Here is a 24,837-nt window from a genome sequence, read left to right as displayed (position 1 = left end):
CAGACCTGGAGCTTGAATGCAGGCAATAATATGAGATGTAGGGGTCCATGTGGAGTCCTAAGCAGTGTGCCAAACACCTGTCCCCATACTTGGTAGTTTAAAAGTGGTAAGGGAGCCAGCGCCACGGCTCAATAGGCTAATCCTCCACCTTGCGGCGCCAGCACACCGGGTTCTAGTCCCGGTCTGGGCACCGGATTCTGTCCCGGTTGCTCCCCTTCCAGGCCAGCTCTCTGCTGTGGCCCGGGACTGCAGTGGAGGATGGCCCAGGTCCTTGGGCCCTGCACCCCATGGGAGACCAGGAGAAGCACCTGGCCCCTGGCTTCAGATCAGTGCGATGCGCCGGCCGCAGTGCACTGGCCACAGCGGCCATTGGAGGGTGAACCAATGGCAAAAGGAAGACCTTTCTCTCTGTCTCTCTCTCTCACTGTCCACTCTGTCAAAAAAAAAAAAAAAAAAAAAAAAGTGGTAAGGGTAGAAAAATTTTAAATCAGGGTGAAGGAGGTAGAAACTGAGACTTCTAAACTCTGTAGTTCAGCTGCTGGGATTGTTCACTGTTCAAAGTCTATGGTTCTCATGATCCTCGCTCTGATGTGAATATAGGTCTTCACATTATCACTTACACAGCTTTCTCGGAGGTGGGATCTGTTTTTCCTTTCCTCTGTATCTTGTGACCAAGGTTCAAAGTCGATAAGTTGATGAGTATTTCTAGGTTATCCAATAGTACAGAAAAAGGTACTTACTTAGGGTACCTCCACTCTGTGGCTAAGGAACTATATACTCACTTACATGCAAAATAAGAAACCACACAGCTTACTACGAAAAATCCACAAACTCCGTAACATATTCAATTCCATAACTCAGAAGCAAATGAGTTTTAGATGAAAAGTAAGGGCAGTGACTGGGTTTTATTAACTTTCTATCCTAAATTTTTGGCCACCAATTGGTACAAGTTATAACTAAATGATTTACAGGGTATTTTTCATACAACAAGGCAAGTATTTAATCGGCCTTACCCTCAAGGGATTTTCATTGAGGTATGGAGGTTCTCCTTCTACCATCTCAATAGCCATGATGCCCAGAGACCATATGTCGACTTTAGGGCCATATGCTTTCCGTGTAACCACCTCGGGTGCCATCCAGTAAGGCGTTCCAACCATGGTACTGCGTTTACTCTGCTCAGGGGTGATCTGGGCACAGAAACCAAAGTCAGCTATAAAACAAAACAACATTATCTAGAGTTAATGGTTTCCACGGATGCTTTATCAAGAGTTCATTTCAGTAATTAATAACATTTTGATTTACCAAAGTAACATTTTGTTTTCTAAGGTTTTATTAATACAAGTTGAGTGTCCCTAAACAAAAATCCAAAAACCAAAACGCAATGGGTATCAAGATGACACAGAGTTTTGGATTTTGAAGCATTTACGATTTGGGATTTTCAGATTAGGGCTGTTCAACCAGTGAACTCTATGTAAATATTCCAAAGTCTGAAATGTTCGACAATCTAAAACACTTCTGGTCCCAAATACTTCAGATAAGTAATACTAAACCTGTAAGGTAAACCAATCATCCCGTATAACTTTTATTCCCACAACAGAGTACAAATTATCAGAAAGTCATTTGCTAATTTTAATTGTAGCCCATGAAGCTTAAAAATAATGAAAGAGTTCTAAAAGAAAAAGTCATCAAAGGTAACATCAAAAACTAAACACAATGAATCTGGAAAAAGTTAGGATATGCAAATTACATAAACAGATAAACAGAAGCTAGAATTACTAAATATTCAACTTAGTAGAGAGAATAGGAAAAGAACATGTAAGGCCCTCACCTAGTATTAATCTACTCTCACCTAGTATTAATCTATGTCATTTTGTAACTGAGGAGTAGGAAGACTACTCTAGTATCTGACGTTAATTTTTTGGAAAATCACAATTAAAATTTTTTAAACTTTTCATTTCAGGACAGTCTTAAATTTATAAAACAAAAAGTAGTACAAAGAATTCCTATAAACTCCACACTCCGATTCTCCTGTTAACATCTCATATTAGCACACTTGTCACAATCTATAAACCACACTGAGCTTCCATTATTGACATCTCATATCAGTGTGTCATAACTAATAAACCACACCCAGTTTCTCCTCTTTTTGTTAATCCAAACTAAACTCCTTTAATCCCCCTCCTCTACCCTAGTAATTAACATTAGGTATTTAGATGGAGTTGTCTTTTTTTTTGAGCTCCCACATGAGGGAGAACATGCAGTATTTGTCTTTTGATGTCTCATTTCACTTAACATGATGTTCTCTGTTCCATCCATTTTGCAGCAAATGACAGGATTTCATTTTTTTAAGGGCTGAATAGTATTTAATTGTGTATGTAAACATTTTCTTTACCCATTCACCAATGGACACTGGGTTGATTCTATAGTATGGCTATTGTAAACAGTACTGCAATAAACATGGTGGAGTCGGTATCTCTTTGATATGATAATTTCATGTCTTTTGGATATAAATATACCCAGTAGTAGGACTGCTGGATCATATAGCAGTTCTGTTTCTTGTTTTTAATGAAATCTCCATACTGTTTTCCATACTAATTCACATTCTCACCAGTGGTGTGTAAGAGTACCTCTTTCTTCATAATGTTGTCAGCATTTGTTATTTTCTGTCTTTCTGATAACAGCCATTCTAACAGGGGTGAGGTGATAGCTCACTGTAGTTTTGATTTTCACTTCCCTGATGGGTAGTGATATTGAGCATATTTTCATATATTTGTTGGCCATTTATATTTCTTCTTCTAAGAACTTATTCAAGTCCTTTGCCCATTTCTTTCTTTTCTTTTCTTTTTTTTTTTTAAAGATTTAAATTTATTTGAAAGGCAGAGTTATAGAGAGAAGAGGAGAGACAAAGATTTTCCACACATTGGTTCACTCTCCAAATGGTCACAATGGCTGGAGCTGGGCCAGGCCAAAGCCAGGAGTCAGGAGCCTGGAGCTTCTTGCAGGTCTCCCATGTGGGTGCAGGGGCCTAACCATCTTCTGTTGCTTTCTCAGGCACATTAGCAGGAAACTGGATCAAAGGTGGAGCAGCCAGCTCTCGAAGTGGTGTCCATATGGAATGCCGACACCACAGGCAGAGGTTTAACCTGCTATGCCACAGCGCCAGCCCCATGCCCATTTCTTAACTAGATTGCTTGTTTTTGTTGTTGAGTTTCTTGAGTTCTCGATCTGTTCTATAAATTAATCATGTGTTAGATAAACAGTTTACAAATATTTTCCCTTGGCCGGTGCCGTGGCTCACTTGGCTAATCCTCCGCCTGTGGCACCGGCACCCCGGGTTCTAGTCCCAGTCAGGGTGCCAGATTCTGTCCCAGTTTCTCCGCTTCCAGTCCAGCTCTCTGCTGTGGCCCGGGAGTGCAGTGGAGGATGGCCCAAGTGCTTGGGCCCTGCACCCACATGGGAGACCAGGAGGAAGCACCTGGTTCCTGGCTTTGGATCGGCGCAGTGCGCCCACCATAGCAGCCATTTGGGGGGTGAACCAACGGAAAGGAAGACCTTTCTCTCTGTCTCTCTCTCACTGTCTAACTCTGCCTGTCAAAAAAAAAAAAAAAATTTCCCTCATTCTGTCATGTCTTTTCATTGTACTGATTATTTCCTTTGCTGTGCAGAAGATTCTGAGTTTGATATAATCCCACTGTTCACCTTCCTTCTGGCTGGCTGTGCTCACAGCTCATACCAATGTCTTGAAGTGCTTCCCAATATTTTCATGTATCAATTTTATAATTTCAGGGCTTACATTTATGATTTTTTTTTTTTGACAGGCAGAGTTAGACAGTGAGAGAGAGAGAGACAGAGAGAAAGTCTTCCTTTGCTGTTGGTTCATCCTCCAATGGCCGCCGCGGACAGCGTGCTGCAGCTGGCGCACCACGCTGATCCAAAGGCAGGAGCCAGGTGCTTATCCTGGTCTCCCATGGGGTGCAGGACCCAAGCACTTGGGCCATCCTCCACTGCAATCCTGGGCCATAGCAGAGAGCTGGCCTGGAAGAGGGGCAACTGGGACAGAATCCGGCGCCCTGACTGGGACTAGAACCCTGTGTGCCGGCGCCGCTAGGCAGAGGATTAGCCTATTGAGCCATGGCGCCAGCCTCCATCTTGATTTTTTTTTCTTCTTTTGGCTCAGGAATGCTTTGGCTATTCTGGGTCTTTTGTGTTTCTATATTAATTTTTTTTTTTTTTTTTTTTTGACAGGCAGAGTGGAAACTGAGAGAGAGAGACAGAGAGAAAGGTCTTCCTTTGCCGTTGGTTCACCCTCCAATGGCTGCCGCGGCCGGCGCACCGCGCTGATCCGATGGCAGGAGCCAGGAGCCAGGTGCTTTTCCTGGTCTCCCATGGGGTGCAGGGCCCAAGCACCTGGGCCATCCTCTACTGCACTCCCTGGCCACAGCAGAGAGCTGGCCTGGAAGAGGGGCAACAGGGACAGAATCCGGCGCCCCGACCGGGACTAGAACCCGGTGTGCCGGCGCCGCTAGGTGGAGGATTAGCCTAGTGAGCCCTCTATATTAATTTACAGTTGTGTTTTTCTAATTCTGTAAATTATCATGGGTACTTCGATAAAGATTAGGCTGAATCTGTAAATTGCTTTAGATAGTATGGACATTTAATGATGTTAACTCTTCCAATCCATGAACTGGGAACAACTTTGATTTTTTAGTGCCCACCATGACTTCTTTTTATTTATTTTTTTCCACCATAACTTCTTTTATCAGTGTTTTATTAATTTTCATTGTAGAGATATTTCTTTGGTTAAATTTAATCCTAAATACTTAAAATTTTTTGTAGCTATTATGAATGGGATTTCTTTCTTGATTTTTGTTTCATCAAGATCAATACTAATGTATTAAAAATGATACTGTCAGCTGGCTCCTGGCTCCTGCCATCGGATCAGCGCGGTGCGCCGGCCGCAGCGCGCCGGCCGCAGCGCGCCGGCCGCGGCGGCCATTGGAGGGTGAACCAATGGCAAAGGAAGACCTTTCTCTCTGTCTCTCTCTCTCTCTCACTGTCCACTCTGCCTGTCAAAAAAAAAAAAAAAAAAAAAAGATACTGTCTGGCCGGTGCCGCAGCTCACTAGGCTAATCCTCCACCTGCAGCGCCGGCACACCGGGTTCTAGTCCCGGTTGGGGCGCTGGATTCTGTCCTGGCTGCTCCTCTTCCAGTCCAGCTCTCTGCTGTGGCCCGGGAAGGCAGTGGAGGATGGCCCAAGTCCCTGAGCCCTGCACCCGCATGGGAGACCAGGAGGAGGCACCTGGCTCCTGGCTTCGGATCGGTGCAGCGCCGGCCACAGCACACTGGCCGTGGCGGCCATTTGGTGGGTGAACCAATGGAAAAAGGAAGACCTTTCCCTCTGTCTCTCTCTCTCTCTCACTGTCTAACTCTGCCTGTCAAAAAAAAAAAAAAAAAAAAAAAAAAAAAAAAAGATACTGTCTCTCATATGTTGATTTTGCATCCTGTGACTTCAGTGAATCGGTTTATCAGTTCTAACAGCTTTGTGGGGTAGAGTCTAGGTTTGGCCATGTACAAAATCATGTCATTTGCCAACATGAATATTCTAACACCCTTTATTTCTTTTTCCTCTCTAACTGCTCTTGCTAATACTTCTAATACTTTACTGAATAAGAGCAGAGAAGTGGACATCTTTGTCTTGTTCTAGATCTGAAGAGAAATGCTTTCAGATTTTCCCCCATCCAGTATATTGGCTATTGGTTTATCATATATATGGCCTTTATAATTTTGAGGTGTGATTTCTATACCTAATCTGTTTATGGTTTTCATCAGGAAGGGATATTGAGTCTTAGCTAGTCTTTCTCTACATCTCTTGAGATCATCATACACTTATTTTTTTTTAAAGGTTTATTTATTTTATTTGAAAGGAAGGGAGAGTGAATCTGTCACCCACTGGTTCACTCCCCAAATGCCTGTAATGGTCAGGGCCTTGCTCTGAGCCCTGTTGCCCTAACCAGGGGGCCTCCCAGGGAAGAGCAGCTCCCGAGCGCGGCTGTGTTAATTCCTGTGTCCGGGCCCCGCCTGGGTACCCTTGATCCTGGTGATGCCTTGTTTGGGGTCCCCCGGGGTTGGGTGGGGAGGGGGAGTCTGCTTGAATGTACGCCGCTCATTCCCTGGGAGCCTGCACCCCGGGGTGCCCACCCGGCTGCCGCCCGTGTGACTACTGAAGCTGCTGTTCTTCCTGGGGTTGCCAGCACCCAGCGAGGGGGGCCGTCGCTAGCAGATGAACCTGAGTTGTTTGTTTTGCACTAAAGTTCCTGTGATTTAATAAAGTTCTGTTAACCAGAAAAAAAAAAAAAAAAAACAAAAAAAACAAAAAACTAGAACTTCATCTGGTCTCCCATGTCGGCGGGCAGGGACCCAAGTACTTGGACCATCTTTTCCTGCTTTCCCAGATGTGCCAGCAGGGAGCTGGGTCAGAGGCAGAGCAGCCAGGACTCAAACTGGTGCTGCAAAATGGGGTGCCAACATTGCAAATGGTGGCCCAATCTGCTACACCACAATCCTGGGCCAGATTCTGGTTTTTGCTCTTCATTCTGTTGATGTGATTTATGACATTCCTTGATTTGCAAATGTTAAATCGCCTCTGCATCCTGGGGATAAATCCACTTGATTGTGACTTATGATCTTTGTTAATGTAATGTTGGTCTGTTTGCCAATATTTTGTTGAGAATTTTTGGCCCCATGTCTATCAAGGATATGGGTCTGTAGTTTTCTTTCTTTCTTTCTTTCTTCTTCTTCTTTTTTTTTTTTTTTTTGACAGGCAGAGTGGACAGTGAGAGAGAGAGAGAGAGAGACAGAGAGAAAGGTCTTCCTTTGCCATTGGTTCACTCTCCAATGGCCGCCGCGGCCGGCGTACCGCGCTGATCCGATGGCAGGAGCCAGGAGCCAGGTGCTTTTCCTGGTCTCCCATGGGGTGCAGGGCCCAAGCACCTGGGCCATCCTCCACTGCACTCCCTGGCCACAGCAGAGAGCTGGCCTGGAAGAGGGGCAACCGGGACAGAATCCGGCGCCCTGACCGGGACTAGAACCCGGTGTGCTGGCGCCGCTAGGTGGAGGATTAGCCTAGTGAGCCGCGGCGCCGGCCGGGTCTGTAGTTTTCTTTTTGTATTCTGTCTTTTTTTGGCTTTGGTATCAGAATAATGCTGGCATCATAGAGTTTGGCAAAGTTCCATTATTTTCCATATTTGCAGAGTATTGAAGTTAGTTCTTTTTTACGTATTTTGTAGAATTCAGTTATAAAGCCATCAGGTTCCAGACTGTTTTTGATGGGAGACTTTTAATTACTATTTCAGTCTCACTACTTGTTATGGGTATGCTTAGAATTTAGAGCTTTTCCTCCTTTCCACCATTCAACGCATTCTTTTTCATATGTAACCACTATTAATAACTGAGTTTATAAGCCTCAGACCTTCCATTTTACATTTATATATGTATGAACAGTATCTATAAACTATCTGGCTTACTTTACCTAACCAGGATCTTCTATAAACTTTTAAAAACTTTCAATGGGTCAGGCACTTGGTGCAATGGTTAAGTTCTACCTGGGATACTCACATCCCTAGATCCAAGCCCTGGCTCTGCTTCCCATTCCAGCTTTCTGCTAATGCACACCCTGGCAGGCAGCAGGTAATGGTTCAAGTACCTGGGCCCTTTCCACCTTAACTGAGACCTTAACTGAGTTCCAGGCTCCTGGCTGTGATGGACATTTGAAGAGTAAACCAGTGGATGAAGATCTCTGTCAGTCTTTCAAGTAAAAAAAATGAAAAATAAATTCAAAACTACTTTTTAGAGATCTTTCTATTCATGTTAATCTGCCTCATTTGAAACCATAAAATATTATAGAATATGAAAATGTCATTATTTATTCCTTTATAGCTCAACACCTAAGATAGTTTTTTGTTTACAATGTTACAGAGAACATCTTTGCAGTTATTGTGATACATAAGCTCAGTAACTACATGAGAGAATCCTAAAAGGGCAATTAGTAAGTCAAATAATATTTATCACTAAAGTGAATACTTAACAAGTCAGGCACTACTCCCAAGTGCCTTAAAATATCTAATCCTCATGAAAACCCTATCAGATGGGTATAGTTGTTATTACATTTATTACCATTTGTAAAATGGGAAAACGTAGGCATACACACACACACACACACACACACACACACATATATGTTTTAAAGATTTATTTATTTTAAAGTCAGCGTTACAGACAGGGAGATCGTCCATTTGCTGGAAGATGGCTGCCAACAGCCAAAGCTGGGCTAGGCTGAAGCCAGGAGCCAGGAGCTTCATCCTGGTCTCCCATGTGTGTGGCAGGTGCCCAAACACTTGGGCCGTCTTCTGCTGCTTTTCCCAGGCCATTAACAGGGAGCTGGATCACAAGTGGAGCAGCTTGTACATGAACTGGCATCTTTATGGGATGCTGGCACCACAGGTGGCAACTATAGCTGCTATGACACAATACCAGCCCCTGAATTAATTTTTTTGGATAACATTTTATCCTAGTCTAGTCTACCACTTACTATATGAAAGACCTTGGGTAAGTTATTTAGAATGATGTATGCATGCAGGCACTGTGGTTCAATGGGTTAAGCCACTGCTTGGAACACCCAATCCCATATTGCAGTGTCTGAGATCAAGTCTCACCTCCACTTCCAATCCAGCTTCTTGTTAACACACACTTTGGCAGGCAGCAGGTGGTTGTTCAAGTAACTGGTTTTCTTCCACCCATACGGCAGATTTAGAAGGAATTCTTAGCTCCTGGATTTAGCTTGGCCCAGGTCTGACTACTGTGAGCATTTCAGGAGCAAACCAATAGATAGAATATCTCTATTTCTCTGTCACTGCTGCCTTTCAAATAAATAAATATTTTTTAAAAATATATATGCCAAGGCCTATATTGTGGCACAGCAGGTAAACTGTCAACTGTGATGCTAGACCCCATATAGGCACTGGTTAATGTCCTGCTGCTCCACATCCAATCCAGCTCCCTGCTAATGGCCTGGGAAAAAGCAGTGAAGACAGCCCAAGTGTTAGGCCCCTGCTACTCAAGTGGGAGAAGCTCCTGGCTCCTGGCTCTGGCCTGGCCCAACCCCGACTGTTACAGCCATCAGGGGAGTGAACCAGCAGATGGAAGATCCTTTCTCTGTCACTCCCTCTCTCTGTACATTTGACTTTCAAAATAAACAAATAAATAAATCTTAATATCTTTAATTTTACAAAGTTGGAGCAATCTCAGTAAGAGCTTCTCTGGAATCCTCCAGAGGGCATAATCAGAACTGAGAAATCACAGCCAGCAGAGGAAAGAGAAGCTCAGGATTGTTTCGTGGCTCTACTATGTCTGACACAGAGGGACACTATGTCGTGGCTCTCCTATGTCTGACACTGAGAGAGGACTGTTTTTTCAGCATGCCGTATCTGAGGGCAAGGTCATACAGCCCAGCACTTCTCTATTAAGCCATGCTCTAAAGAAGTCAGAGAAGGCTGAAGAGCATAAAAAAAAAAAAAAAAAAAAAAAAAAAACAGGCAGAAACAAATTCCACTTAATCTTTTTAAGATGGTTAACATTACCAGTCTTAGGCAGTTCCTTTGAAGCTTACATTTTTAATGCTCCAGAGAATTCCCTGAGATATAAACTATTATTTTCCTTATTGAATTAATGAGAAAATAGACACAAAAAGATGAAGTAACTTGTCCAAAATTATTCACAAAGTAGTAGCAGACCTGCTATTTAAACCTAGGCTGTCCAGCTAGGAATCCAATTCTTTACCATTAAATCTCCTCCCCCCTCTATTTATTAAATCATAAAAATATTAACAGAAGTGATTTCACATTAAACAGAAGACAGGAGTATAATAAAAACAAATGGTATTTCTTCATTTATTACTCACTAAGTTTAACTGATCCTTCCATCCCCAAAAGCACATTGTCACTTTTGATGTCTCTGTGGATCACTTGATTAGCATGTAAAAACTCCAAAGCCTGTAAACACTGAACAGAAGAAAAACACCTATCAATGAAACATTCCTGAAAAGTCAAGGGAGCTCTGTATGCAGTAGTTAGGGCCTAAGCATTGCTTCTACAATCTAGCAGAATATCTTCCAGGGCTTAGATTTATAAATAAGAACATCCTCTCACGTGCAAAGCTAGGAAAATACGCCTTAATTAACTAGCTCTCCTCCTGTCTGATCTCACCCAGCGACACCCAGTCCATTCTCTACCACTGATTATCACTCAGTCTTCAAAGGTCTAATATATAAAACAAAGGGCAGGTGAGTCAATACAACTTCTAGGCCTTTTCAGTCTTCAATCCCTAAAGGTGAACAGCACTTGGTAGCAGGCACACACTCTAAAGAAATCATTAACAGGAGCAGGTGTTGTGACACAGGGGGTTAGGCAGCCACTAGTGACACACACATCCCATACTGGAGTTCTAGTTCAAGTACCAGCCACTCTGCTTCCCACTCAGCTTCTTGCTAATGCAGCCTGGGAGGCAGCTGATGATGGCTCAAGTGCTTGGGCTCCTGCCACCACATGAGAACTAGATGGAGTCCAGGACTCCTGGCTTTGGCTCAGTCCAACCCTGGTTGTTGCAGGTTATTCTGGGGACTGAACCAGTGGACAGAAGATCCCTCTATCATACTTTCAAATAGATAAAAATACATTTTTTTAAAAAATATAAGCATTTAAAAAAAATCAACTCAACAATAAGGAATAAACCTTGTGGAGCGGAACACATTTGGCCTAAGAGTTTAAATGCCATGTCCCACACTGTAGTTGTCTGGGTTCAATTCCCAGTCCTGGCTCCTGATTCTAGCTTCTTCCAATGCAGACCCTGGAAGGCAGCAGTGAAGGCCCAAGTGACTGGGTCCCTGACATCCACATAGAGACCTGAGTCCCCAGTTCCTGACTCTGGCTCCAGTCCATTCTGGTCATTGCAGGTGTTTAGGGAAGGAATCAGCACATGGGAGCATGCTGCGTGAATCTGTCTTTGCCCCTCAAATAAAAACAAACCCGTGATCATTCCCACTTGAATCTGAGCCACTGAGAAATGGGTAAGATGCTGGTGGTCTGGGTCAGTCTAGCTGTTCATTAGTGTGGCCTACGACGTCTGCCTCGTTTATTCTATGGCAAACAGTCCATCAGGACACCAATGGTGAAAAACTAGCTTTCCTCTTATGCCACGTTTCAGAAAGTAACAGGTCAAAAGGTGAAGACAGATTCTTCCCTTCCTTAATCACAAGAATGAGTTTAATAACTCTGCCCCAATGCTTCTGAATATGAACTGAGAGCACCCATTGCAAACTCAGGAAAAGTTAATTTTTACTTTTCATTCTCATCAAAAAGAACAACAGATAAAGTCTACCCATGATTTATAACTTAAAAAAACCTCATTTGAAATACACTACTAGTCATTCAATGAAACAATGGGGTATTAACACATTACATTTAGCAGGCACTTAATGAGATTCTTAAAAAGCATGAAGTCCCAGAATAATACCAGTACAAATAAATAGAATCAAACTTCTTGCAATTTTTAAACATTGGCATATGGAAGAAAAGCCAAGTGAAAGGTTATCGGAGGAACTCCTAAAATTAATTTTACATCAATTATGAAAAAGGTATTACAAAAACTAAGTATAAATAGACAACATTATTATGTTTCATCAACTTTTAACTATGATCAAACAGTCTTTGTTAAGGGACATCATATTCAGAACTATTAATAAGTTCTTATTTTATTCCTTCAGAAGGGTGTTAACCATTATATGGAGCACCATTAGTTCAGAATTAAAATTTTAAATGAATATATTTTTAAAATGTATCAAAAATTTTTTCATTTTATTTGAAAGGCAGAGAGAGAGAGAGAGAGAGTGCATGCCAAAAACAGAGACAAACAGATCTTCTATTCACTGATTCACTTTCAAAATGTCCCCAACAACCAGGGCTGGGGCAGGTGGAAGCCAGGAGCCTGGAATTTAATGTGGGTCTACCACGACCTTTACAAGCTTGCCCTTTGTGACAAAGTCTCCTATGATTTTAGAAAAAAGCAGCACTACAGTTTCATTGGCAATAAGTAAACCATTGACTTAAGTCTTTCCTGAGAAAAAGATTCGATAGAAAGAAAGGTTGATTTGGCTTTGACTTCGGCAACTTATGTTGAGTTCAGCAGATTAAAATAAGCACAAGGGTACTTCAAAAATGGAATTACATGATAAGATGCATTTTCTACAAACTTACTGAAGTACCTTTGTGGTATGTCTAGAAATTCATTAATGAACACAAAGAAACAACCAATTTCTTTACTCGTACTGGGTCAAGGTCAAAGTTTCATTTCCTGATTATCCTGCACAGGATGGGAAGGGCTGAAACTCTCATGCATGATGAAATGGAATGGGCTAACTTGCAGAGTATGTACGCTGAGAAATTATTCCACATAATAAAAGTTACAGAAAAACATTCCTTTGATTCTTTTAATCTCTGGCTGACTACAGATCACCATAGCTTATCACCATGGGAGCAAACCCACCTCTCTGCACACAGCTGCAATCTGCGCTTCATCCATGCAGGTTTCTGTTACAACATCAGTAAGTGAGCCACCAGCAAGGTACTCCATTACCACGAATAATTCATCTCCCACTAGGTAACTAAAAACAGAACACACAAAATACACTCACATTTTCGTTGTCTACACACATGGTTCTCTCTGTTAACGAATTCAAATGTAAAACATCTTGATGAGAGCTAGAGAATCAGTATCTTGAGAACTAGAAAGAAAACCTGAAAAGATACTACACACAGCTCAGAAAAATAACTAAGGATCATTTTGATGCTCCTGAATCATTCTGAGTATGTACATACATGGATTATTCCAAGTAAAATAACCCCATAAGGTGAGAATTATGAATCCTGTTTTGCAGATGAAGAGACAGGGGCTTGAAGAGGTTCAATAACTTATTCAAAGTCATAACTACTAAGTAACAGAACCAGAATCAGAAGCCAGAAACCAATGATGTAAACACCATGCCAGAGTGACTTGAAATATTACTTTTTTTTTTTTTGACAGGCAGAGTGGACAGTGAGAGAGAGAGACAGAAAGGTCACCCTTCAATGGCCGCTGCGGTCAGTGCGCTGTGGCCGGCGCACTGTACTGATCCAAAGCCAGGAGCCAGGTGCTTCTCCTGGTCTCCCATGCAGGTGCAGGGCCCAAGGACCTGGGCCATCCTCCGCTGCACTCCCGGGCCACAGTAGAGAGCTGGACTGGAAGAGGAGCAACCGGGACAGAATCCGGTGCTCTGACCGGGACTAGAACCCGGTGTGCCGGCGCTGCAGGTGGAGGATTAGCCTATTGAGCTGCGGCACCGGCCGAAATATTACTTTTAAAAATTGTACCTGAAAATTTTATTTTTCTCATTCTAAACAAATTTAAATATGGAAGAAAGTTGCCTATAATCCTGTAACTCCGATAAAACCACTATTACATTTTCATCTTCTGCTAAGTCTTTCATTCATATGTTGTTAAGTATTTAAAAAGTGGTTGTAGTAATATACATAATTTTCTATTCCGGTTTTTGTTCTATTATTCAACATTAATTCCTACACTAAATGAGAGGTTTTAAAAACATTATTTTCATTATTACTTGAAAGGAGAGAGACAGACAGACAAACAGACACAAAGAGAACAGTCAGCCAGAGTTTTCCATCCACTAGTTCATCCCCCAAATGCTCACAACATTTTTCCAGGAGCCTGGAACTCAAGTGAGGTCTCCCACATGGGTGGCAGGGATCTGAGTACTTGAGTAATCACCTCTGCCTCCCAGGGGCGCATTGGCTGGAAGATGGATCAGAAGCAGAGTAGGCAGGATACAAACCAGTGCTCTGATAGGAGATAACAGGCATTCCAAGTGGCAACTTAACAGCTGAGCCAAACACCCACACCTAAATGAGGTTTTGGTAGATAATATATAATTTACTCATGAAACCCAACCTTTAAGATAAAAATTCATAGAATATATGGTCCTTTGTTTAAATACCTTCTCTCATTTGCCATAAGATATCCCTGTAGAAAAATAAACTTTGAATCATAATGTGCTTTTACCTCTCCTCCTTCAAGTTTATTTCTTAGCTCTGACATTTTTAGAAAATATTTATTTCAAAGGCAGAGCTATAGACACACATACATGGGGTTGGAGGGAGAATGGGAGAGAGGTGGTGGGAGGGAAGGAGGGGGAGAGCGAGAGGGAGAGAGAAAAGAAGAGAGGGAGAGATCTTCCTTCCATTTGCTAGCTCATTCCCCAAGTGGCTCTAACAGCTAGAGCTTGGCCAGGCAGAAGCCAGGAGCCAAGAGCTTTTTCCAGGTCTCCCATATGGGTGCAGGGGCCCAAGCACTTGGGCCATTGTCTGCTCCTTTTCTCAGGCCACTAGCAGGGAGCTGTTAGAGGTGGAGCATCAGGGACCAGAACTAGCACCATATTGGATGCTGGCATGGTGGGGCTTAACCCACTGTGCTACAATGCTGTCTCCTGATGCATTTCTTTTCTTTTAAGATTTCTTCATTTATTTGAAAGGCAGAGTTGGGGGGGGGGGATTTTCTATCCACCATCTACCAGTTCAGTCCCTAAATGGTCACAATAGCTGGGGCCAGAACAAGTGGAAGCTAGGAGCCTGGAACTCTATCTGGGTCTCCCATGTGGGTGGCAGGGGCCCAACTACTTGGGTTATTTTCTAGTGACTTCCCAGGCACATTAGCAGGAAGCTGGATTGGAAGTGGAGCAGCTGGAACTCGCATGGAGTTCATAAGTGATGCCAGTGTTGCAGGCAGTGACTTAGACCACTCTGCTACAACGTCAGGCCCAGTACTGACATTTTTTTTTTTTAAAGATTTATTTATTTATTTGAAAGGCAGAGTTACAGAGAGGCAGAGGCAAAGAAAGAGAAGTCTTCCATCCACTGGTTCACTCCCCAAATGACCACGAGAACTGGAGCTGGGGCTATCTAAAGCCAGGAACCAGGAGCTTCTTCCAAGTGGCCCATGCAGGTATAAGGGTCTAATGACTTGGGTCTTCTTCCACTGCTTTCCCAGGCACATTAACAGAGAGCCAGATCTGAAGTGGAGCAGCCAGGACTTGAATCGGTTTCCATATGGATGCTGCCACTGCAGACGGCAGATTTATCTGCTACACTCCAGCACTGACATTTAACTGAAGCAATTAGCCCCTTCAAACCATGAAAATTAAAATTTCCACATTTTTAATTCCAATTACCTGTCCAAGAAGTTAACTATGTTGGGATTTTTTAACTCTTTCATCACCAGAATTTCATTAATGATCAATTCCTTCTTTGGCTGTTTCTGTAAATTAATCTGTTTGATAGCAACCTATAATGGAAACAGAATTGAAGAAAACTCAACAGATTTTCTAATCCTCATAGAAAATTACAAACAACAGTTAACAGTTTAACTTATTAAATACATATTATATTATACAATGAGATTGTAACTCATTCACAGTTAGTAATTCCACACTGCATATGCACAACTCTTTGCAATATACAGAACCTAAATATTTTTAGTTTTATCTTGACGTTGATTAACCAATCCAAATCAGTACAGCAGCAGGAATTAACCCTCTTTTCATTCCAAGCTAGGAAAATAATCTTTTAATATTTGTTTATTTATGATACTAAGTTATAATTCCTTTTTCCCCTGTGAGAAATGCTATAGATACACAAAGCAGGTCTCTTCAACTGGAAACAGACTTCTCTTGATTATTCTCAGCTTTAATCTAGTTTTCTGCTACATGGAAAGCTAATAACATTCAGAAGCATGAAAAAGTAGCTACCTCCTGTCCCAATGCCACATCAGTAGCAGTGAAAACTGTACCAGAAGCCCTAGAGGGAGAAAAGATAACAAGATTTAAGGTTTCTAAATCACTGTAATATCCAAAGACTTTACACTTCAAGAAGTCAAAAAAGGATTAAAAAACATTTAAGACATCACCTGTAAAAGAAATAAAAGTCAAAACAAAATCAAAGGAAAAGAAGATGAAAAAGAGGCAAGCCTTGTGACTAAAACTTATGTTTGAAATAGTTCAGAACTATAAAAATATTAGGGAAAAATGTAACCTAACTCATGAATACACTTCCTTGCTCAGGAAACAACTACAAATGACTGTGAAGGTTCCTGCCCATCGTTCCTGAAAGGCATCCTCCCTGCTCCCAGTGGTCACCTGTATTTGATGGCGTCATTTCCACACATTTCTCTAAACTGAACTAAAGGACACAGGGGTATATCTTTATAGAATATACTAGCACTCAGCCTGATTTTTAAACATTATACAGTTTGATTTTACACATTTTTCCTGCAACTTATTTTTTTAATTAAAAATTTTACAGTTATTTGAGAGACAGAGAGCAAGCACTCTCCCATCTGCTGCTTCACTTGCCAACTGCCTATAAAGGGACAGGGCTGGGCTAGGCTGAAGCCAGAGCCCAGAACTCAATTCAGATCTCCCGCGTGGGCAAACGGCACTCAACATTGCTTGTGTTATCATCTAGTATCTCCCAACGTCTACATTAGCAGAGAGCTGGAACTGGGAGCTAGAGCAGGGACTTGAACCCAAGAATTCTGATATGGGACATGGGCATCTTAAATACTACACCAAATGCCTGTTCCAATCAACTGGCTTTCCTTAGCTAACACTGGATTTGTGATGGTCATCCATATAGATAGATATTATTCTTGATCATCATTACTATTATATATATTATTTATCCATTATTATGCTAAAAAGCAGTAAGATGAATCTCACTTTTTTTGTGATTAAAAAACAGTGCCCAGGGGCCAGAGCTGTGGGCGCTGGTTTGAGTCCCTGCTGCTCCTCTTCTGATCCAGCTCTCTGTTAATGGCTTGGGAAGGCAGGGGAAGATGGCCCAAGTCCTTGGGCTCTGCACCCACGTGGGAGACCTGGAAGAAGCTCCTGGCTCCTGACTTCAGATCAGCGTAGCTCTGGCTGTTGCAGCCAACTGGGGATTGCATCAATGGATGGAAGACCTTTTTCTCTCTCCTTCTCTCTGTAACTCTACCTCTCAAATAAAAAAACAAAACAGAACAAATAAAAAGTGCCCCAACTGAATTTAGTTAAAAAAAATTTTAAAGCATTTTTCAACACAGGTTCTTTCTAATGTTCTAGAGCTTAAGTTCTTTCTAAATCCAAAGAGCACTTCCCAGAGATCAGTAACAAAAACATCGAGATGTTTACCTGCTTCCAAGCAACAGAAAATAAGAATTGTTAGTATAGTTTAAAAGCATAAATTAGGCCGGCGCCGCGGCTCACTAGGCTAATCCTCCGCCTAGCGGCGCCGGCACACCAGGTTCTAGTCCCGGTCGGGGCTCCGGATTCTGTCCCGGTTGCCCCTCTTCCAGGCCAGCCCTCTGCTGTGGCCAGGGAGTGCAGTGGAGGATGGCCCAGGTGCTTGGGCCCTGCACCCCATGGGAGACCAGGAAAAGCACCTGGCTCCTGGCTCCTGCCATCGGATCAGCGCGGTGCGCCGGCCGCAGCGCGCCGGCCGCGGCGGCCATTGGAGGGTGAACCAACGGCAAAAAGGAAGACCTTTCTCTCTGTCTCTCTCTCTCTCACTGTCCACTCTGCCTGTCAAAAAAATAAAAAAAAATAAAAAAAAAATAAAAAAGCATAAATTAGACAAAATCAGATCAGTAGATGCAAAAAGATCAATGATCAACCATGTCATTTTTTTTAAAGATTTATTCATTCACTTGAAAGTCAAGAATTACAGAGAGACAGATCCTCCATCAGTTGGTTCACTACCCACATGGCCTCAATGGCCACGAGTGGACCAGCCCAAGGCCAAGAGCCAAGAGCCCCATCTAGATCTCCCACATAGATAGCAGGGACCCAAACACTTGAGCCATCTTCTGCAGCTTTTCCCAGAACACCACCAGGGAGCCAGATCAGAAGTGGAGTGGACAGGACATGAATCAGTGTCACATGGGATTCCTGTGCCACAGGCTTTACCCACTATGCCACAATGCCAGTCCCAACAATATAATTTTAAGTACATGTTTTTATTGCCTATGATCCTGCAATAAATACTATTCTTATCTATTAAATATACTTTACAGGCAAATTTTCCACCTCTCTGATTCTTCACCTTCGATGCAAACTGATCTTTATAACAAACAATGATGTAGGGGCCGGCGCTGTGGCGTAGCTGGTAAAGCCGCCACCTGCAGTGCTGACATCTTTTATGGGCACCGGTTCGAGACTCAGCTGCTCCACTTGCGATTCAGCTGTCTGCTATGGACTGGGATAGCAGCAGAAGAAGATGGCCCAAGTCCTTGGGCCCCTGTACCTGCATGGAGATCTGGAAGAAGCTCCTGGTTACTGGCTTTGGATCGCCTAGCTCCGGCTGTTGTGGCCAACTGGAGAGTGAACCAGTGGATGGAAGACCTCCCTCCCGCTCTCCCTCCCTCCCTCCCTCCCTCCCTCTCTCTCTCTCTCTCTCTCTCTCTCTCCCTGCCTCTCCTCTCTGTTTAACTCTGACTTTCAAATAAATAAATCAATCTTTAAAACAAAACAAACAAAAAGTGATGTAAAGTCATTGATAAATGATATTTTAAACAGCATCTAATAACAACCAGATTACTTATTTATACAAATCCCCAAGAATATAACTTAGAGAATATGTAAGTGCTCATTGTCAGGAGGCAAGAGATGCAGGCTGTATACCTAGAAAATAATGAATACTGTTATAAACACAAATACAATTATAAATATGTACTTACTGTAAAAGTACAATAAAAATAACAAAAAAAATATAAAAAAAGAAAAAAGATACTAAAAAAAATAAAAAAAAAAAAAATATGTACTTACCCTTGTCCAATTTTTTCATATCTTGTATATTTTTTCTTAGGGTCACCTATGCTCACAATAGTTCCTATTGTAAACAAAAACAAGAAGTTTAAAAATCAGTTAAGCATTTTGTTTCCCCAAAGAAACCTTTTATTTAAGAATACAAACTTTATACATTTCATAAGTACAACTTTAGGAATATAATGATTCTTCCCAGCATATCTGCTCTCCTACCCACACTCCCACCATTCTCCTCCTCCTTCCTCTCCCATTCCCAGTCCCATTCTCCACTAAGATCCATTTTCAATTAACTTTATACACAGAAGACCAACTTATACTAAGTAAAGAATTTAACAATTTGCACGAAAAAAAAAAAAAAACACAAAAACTGTTCCTCAACAGTCAAGCAAGGGCTGTTCAAAGTCATCACATCTTGAAGTTAATTTCATTTTTTTAAAAGAAACTTAATTAACTTTAAAGAAGCACCCAAGAATGATACCTTTTTTCTGCAAGCAGTTAGACATAACTATAACTTATGAGACATAAGAATATCCTCCACTTAATACACTAAAATGAAATAAATCTTTGAGAACAAGTTTTACTGTTAACTCTCAAAATACAGGCTGGCGCCATGGCTCAATAGGCTAATCCTCTGCCTGCAGCGCTGGCACACAGGGTTCTAGTCCCGGTCGGGGCGCCGGATTCTGTCCCGGTCACTCCTTTTTCTGTCCAGCTCTCTGCTGTGGCCCGGGAGTGCAGCGGAGGATGGCCCAAGTGCTTGGGCCCTGCACCCGCATGGGAGACCAGGAGAAGCACCTGGCTCCTGGCTTCCGATCAGCACAGCTGCAGTGGCCATTTGTGGGGTGAACCAACAGAAAAAGGAAGACCTTTCGCTCTCTCTCTCTGTCCACTCTGCCTGTCAAAAAAAAAAAAAACAAAAACAAAAACAAAAACAAAAACAAACAAAAAAAAACAAAAAAACAAAAAAACAAAAAAAACTTTTGAAGATAGAGGTCCTACATGAGAAGTTAGTGCTGTGATTCTTGTTAATTTAACAATTAACACTCTTATGTATGACATCAGTGATCATTCGAGGCTCTTGACATGAGCTGCCTCAGCTATGGAAGTGTTTTGAACCCACAAACTATCAGTATTTAGACAAGGCCATAAGCAAAATGGAAGTTCTCTCCTCCTTTCAGAGAAATACATCTCCTTCTTTGATGACCACTTTTTTCCACTGGGGTCTCTGTCACAGAGACCCTTTATGTAGGCCTTTTTTTGCCACAGTGTCTTGGCTTTCCATGCCTGAAATGTTCTCACGGGCTTTTCAGCCAGACCAAAATGCCTTTATGGGCTGATTCTGAGGTCAGAGTGCTACTTAAATCGATTGTCGTTCTCTATGAGTCTTCTGTGTGGACTGCTTCCCATGTTAGAATAGTCTCTCCTTTTTAATTCTATCTATTATTATTACCAGACACTTGATCTTATTTGTATGATCCCTTTAACACTTAATCCTATCTATATGATCACTTTAATACTTAACCCTATCCATATGATCACTTTAACACTTAAAATGTTATTTTTACCACCCAGCTTAAGGGGATTTGGGGGTTCCATAGCAAGCTTTTAGACTGTACCCTTAGAAGTAAGTCCCTAGGAATGTATGCAGAACTATAGAGCTTTACAAAATTCATACATTTCATAATAACAACTTTAGGAACATGCTGATTCTTCCCACTGTGTCATACTCCCACCACTCTTCCTCCTTCCTCTCTTATTCCCACTCTTATTTTTTACTAACATGTATTTTCTCTTTTTTAACTTTTATTTAATAAATATAAATTTCCAAAGCACAGTTTATGGGTTATAATGGCTTCCCCCCTCATAACTTCCTCCCACCCGCAACCCTCCCCTTTCCTGCTCCCTCTCCCCTTCCATTCACATCAAGATTCATTTTCAATTCTCTTTATATACCGAAGATCAATTTGGTATAAATTAAGTAAAGATTTCAACAGTTTGCACCCACACCAAAACACAAAGTGTAAAATACTGTTTGAGTACTAGTTATAGCATTAATTCACATTGTACAACACATTAAGGACAGAGATCCTACATGAGGAATAAGTGCACAATGACTCCTGTTGTTGACTTAACAAATTGACACTCTTGTTTATGGTGTCAGTAATCACCCTAGGCTCTTGTCATGAGTTGCCAAGGCTATGGAATGAGTTCGCCAACTCCGATCTTATTTAAAAGAGGTCATAGTCAAAGTGGAAGTTCTCTCCTCCCTTGTTTTTAAAAATTCATTTATTTGAAAGGTAGAAGTACAGAAAGAGAGGGAGAGAAAGAGATCTTCCATCTGTTATTTCACTCCCCAAATGGCTGCAATGGCAAGGCAGAAGCCAGGTGTCTAGAACTCCATCTGGGTGGCAAAGGCTTGAGTACTTGGGCCATCTTCTGCTCTTCTCCCAGGCACACTAGAAAAGGAGCTGGATTAGAAGCAGGTGTCTGCATGGGATACCAGCATGGCAGGCGGTGGCTCTACTCACTGCACCGCAGTGCAGGGCTCTGTGTATATATTTTCATCTACTTGAAAGGCACAGTGACAGGGACACACAGACAGAGACGCAGAGATCTTCCATCCACTGTTTCTTTCACTCTCCCTCCTGGGGTCTCCCTGTGATGCTGGCATAGCATATCAGAGTGCCAGTTTGAGTCCCAGCTGCTCTACTTCCAATCAGGCTCCCTGTTAATGTGCCTGGGAAAGCAGCAGAGACAGTCCAAGTACTTGGGTCCCTGCCTCCCAGGTGGGAGACCCAGATGAAGTTCCAGGGTCCTGGCTTCAGCTTGAACCAGCCCCAGCTGATGCAGGCATTTGAGAAGTGAAACAGAAGATGGACGATCTCTCTTTCTCCCTATCACTCTGCCTTTCAAATAAATAAAGTAAAAATCCTAAAAAAAAAAGATGCTAAGGGCAAAAACATACCAAAAGATAAGAGATGTGACAGGTAAAGGTCATAACTGAATGGTGACAATTACTAGTTTTTTTTTAAATAAGCAGGTCCCCTAAAAGAAGAAATATTATATATGTCTACAAAATAGTGGAATAAAAGCAGGTTTACACATGAAAGTACTGAGAAATCAAAAAATAAGTAGATGTATAGCATATAAATGTTTAAAATAATCCATCCACAAAATAGTTTTCCTTGTTTTCTCTGGGTCAATGTTCTCTAGTGTTACTTTACCCCTGTCACCAGACATTATTAATACCCTCTCCCTGGATCTATTTACATTTTTTCAATGTTCAATTCAGGCTAATGATAAACAGTTGGTGTATTAAAAGGAAGAAGAGAAAAACATTTTCCCCAGACAGCTTTTGTTCTATACACAAATCTACAGAAGGTCATCCTGTTTAATTATTTAGGGACCTCTGCAGGTTCGTACTAAGAAGGTACAGGTATACATAAATTATATACAAACATGCTTTGGTAAGGTTTCCATCTATGTACCTTAGATAAAAGGTATTGCTTCCAAAGATACTATTGGTGAAACACTGCCACTGGTCAACACATAAACTCTTTCAAATGCACTAATAAACAAATAAAGAAGATATTACTTTGGTTTCACCAGCTTTTCTCTGAAGTTATTATTCTTTATGAAATTAATTTATCATCTACCTTTAAGTCAAAATATAAGTAACAAGTTAAAATTCACTGGGAAAAATGTTTTAAGAAATGTTAAAAATTTAAGAGTAATGTAAAATGTAGGTAACATACGTAATTTCTCCATAATCTCTTCATCTGTCATCTTGGTTTTCTTTTTCTGTTTATCTGAAGACTTGGCACCACTATCAACATGAGAATCACCAACTGGTGCAGGAATAGGGTCAATTACAGACCGTGTATAAATCTGCAGAGACACAGCACAACGTTGAGTTTTTGTTTTTTTTTTTTTTTTTTAAAGACAAAGAATGATCTTAGGCTTAATGTGTACCTCACAGGGTACACATTAGACAGAAGCTGCAATCAAGAGCAAAGCCAGGACTCAAACCCTCCAGTATGGGATGCAGGCATTTCAAGTGGTATGTTCACTACTGTGCAAACACTGGCCTCAAGATTTGAAGAAAGATATTTTTACTGGTACTCTATTCAGTTGATTTTTGACCAAAACTAAGCAGCTTCTCCCATTGCTCTAAAGAACGGGAATATTTTCAGACTACAAAAAATAATGTAACTAAGAAGAATGAGTGTTAAATATTTTTCTATGGCATAGCATGTTTATATTCTGAAGTTTAGCCAACCAGTTGTATAGTAGTATAGTAGTGCAGTAGAAAGAAGCAAAGCTTACAAATTAGGCTTTTATTACAAAAGGTATATAAAATGCAAGAGAACAGAATCTCTGACACTGAAATAACTATTGTTGATTCCTACAAGAACTCTGACAGAAACATAACGTCTACCACTCCATTTCAAACAGTGAGTTCTAAGGAATAAAGAAAATACTCTAGCAGAATTCTAGCATTAGATCAGGATCCAGAGCTTCACCTGCCAACTGTGCCACCACACTGCATTTCACTGCAAAGCACCTGCCCTCAGTCTTACTTGTACTTGTATTAGTACAGGGAGAAGGACAGCACTTGCTATTTTCTCTTTTTGGCTCCCTATAAAGTCATTATTATTAAAATTCTCCTCTACCTGGTTAGGAATTTCATTCTCAACCACCTGTAGAGTGACATCAAGGCTTCAAGAGAAATGTAGAAGCCATTAGATTTCAATTTCAAAAAACTAGCTTCTGAAGAACAGTGTTTAGGCAATGATCTCCTAGTTCAATCTCCCCATACTAAGATCTTCTAAACTCAAAGACTTTCTAAAACTAGTCAAATACTGTTTTTAAAACACACATAGCCCAGTTCACTACTCCAGCACTCACTGATTTTGTATGATCTGGCCGTGGGGCAATAACAGGAGGTGCCGCCTCTTCGTCATCGTCATCTTCTTCTGTTACTACTGCTGATGTTTCTGATACCTTGGTATTCAGCTGCATTTATCATGTAAGCAAAGGAAGGAAGACAAGCCAATAAAATTAAAAGTTAACAATATTACTCTTTGTTAAACATATTTGAGAAAGTTTACTTCCTTTAATAACTCATTTCAAAACGATAAATCCTCACTGGTTCTAATACAATAAATTTTAAAGATTTTATTTAGCTGGCGCCACGGCTCAATAGGCTAATCCTCCACCTAGCGGCGCCGGCACACAGGGTTCTAGTCCCGGTCGGGGCGCTGGATTCTGTCCCGGTTGCCCCTCTTCCAGGCCAGCTCTCTGCTGTGGCCAGGGAAGGCAGTGGAGGATGGCCCAAGTGCTTGGGCCCTGCACCCACATGGGAGACCAGGAGAAGCACCTGGCTCCTGCCTTCGGATCAGCACAGTGCGCCAGCCACAGCACGCCAGCAGTGGCAGCCATTGGAGGGTGAACCAATGGCAAAAGGAAGACCTTTCTCTCTGTCTCTCTCTCTCACTGTCCACTCTGCCTGTCAAAAAAAAAAAAAAAAAAAAAAAAAAAAAAAAAAAAAAAAGATTTTATTTATTTATTTGAAAGTCCACACTGCAGAGAGCAGAGAGAGGAAAGAGAAATATCTTCCATTCATTGGTTCATTCCCTAGATGGCTGCAATGGCCAGAGCTGAGCTAGGTGGAGCCAGGAGCCAGGAGCTTCTTCCAGGTCTTCCATGTGGGAAAAGGGGTGCACACACTTGGGCCATTTCTGCTGCTTTTCCAAGCCTTAGTAAGGAACTGGATTGGAAGTAGAGCCTCGGGGACACAAACCGGTGCCCGTATGGGACATCGGCATAGCAGACAGTGGTCTAACCCACTATGCCATGATGCCAGCCCTCTAATACAATAA

At 41.7% G+C, this 24,837-nt stretch overlaps 1 protein-coding gene across 3 annotated transcripts in view; it reads right to left on the bottom strand.

The window, feature by feature from the left end:
• Positions 1–24,837, bottom strand: part of PAK2 (p21 (RAC1) activated kinase 2) — a 125,839-nt gene that overhangs the window by 9,637 nt on the left and 91,365 nt on the right. For all 3 annotated transcript variants that reach the window (XM_017346650.3, NM_001082756.1, XM_070071666.1), the window contains 8 exon segments: positions 23,864–23,971; positions 22,711–22,843; positions 18,956–19,019; positions 15,905–15,953; positions 15,329–15,441; positions 12,595–12,712; positions 9,956–10,055; positions 1,014–1,210 (listed from right to left, as the gene is read on the bottom strand). In XM_017346650.3, the coding sequence (XP_017202139.1) occupies positions 1,014–1,210; positions 9,956–10,055; positions 12,595–12,712; positions 15,329–15,441; positions 15,905–15,953; positions 18,956–19,019; positions 22,711–22,843; positions 23,864–23,971 (882 nt within the window).

This window comes from Oryctolagus cuniculus, chromosome 4, assembly GCF_964237555.1.
Source record: "Oryctolagus cuniculus chromosome 4, mOryCun1.1, whole genome shotgun sequence".
NCBI lineage: Eukaryota > Metazoa > Chordata > Mammalia > Lagomorpha > Leporidae > Oryctolagus > Oryctolagus cuniculus.
The sequence above is the reverse complement of the archived record's forward strand: the minus strand, read 5'-3'. Positions and strand labels throughout refer to the sequence as shown.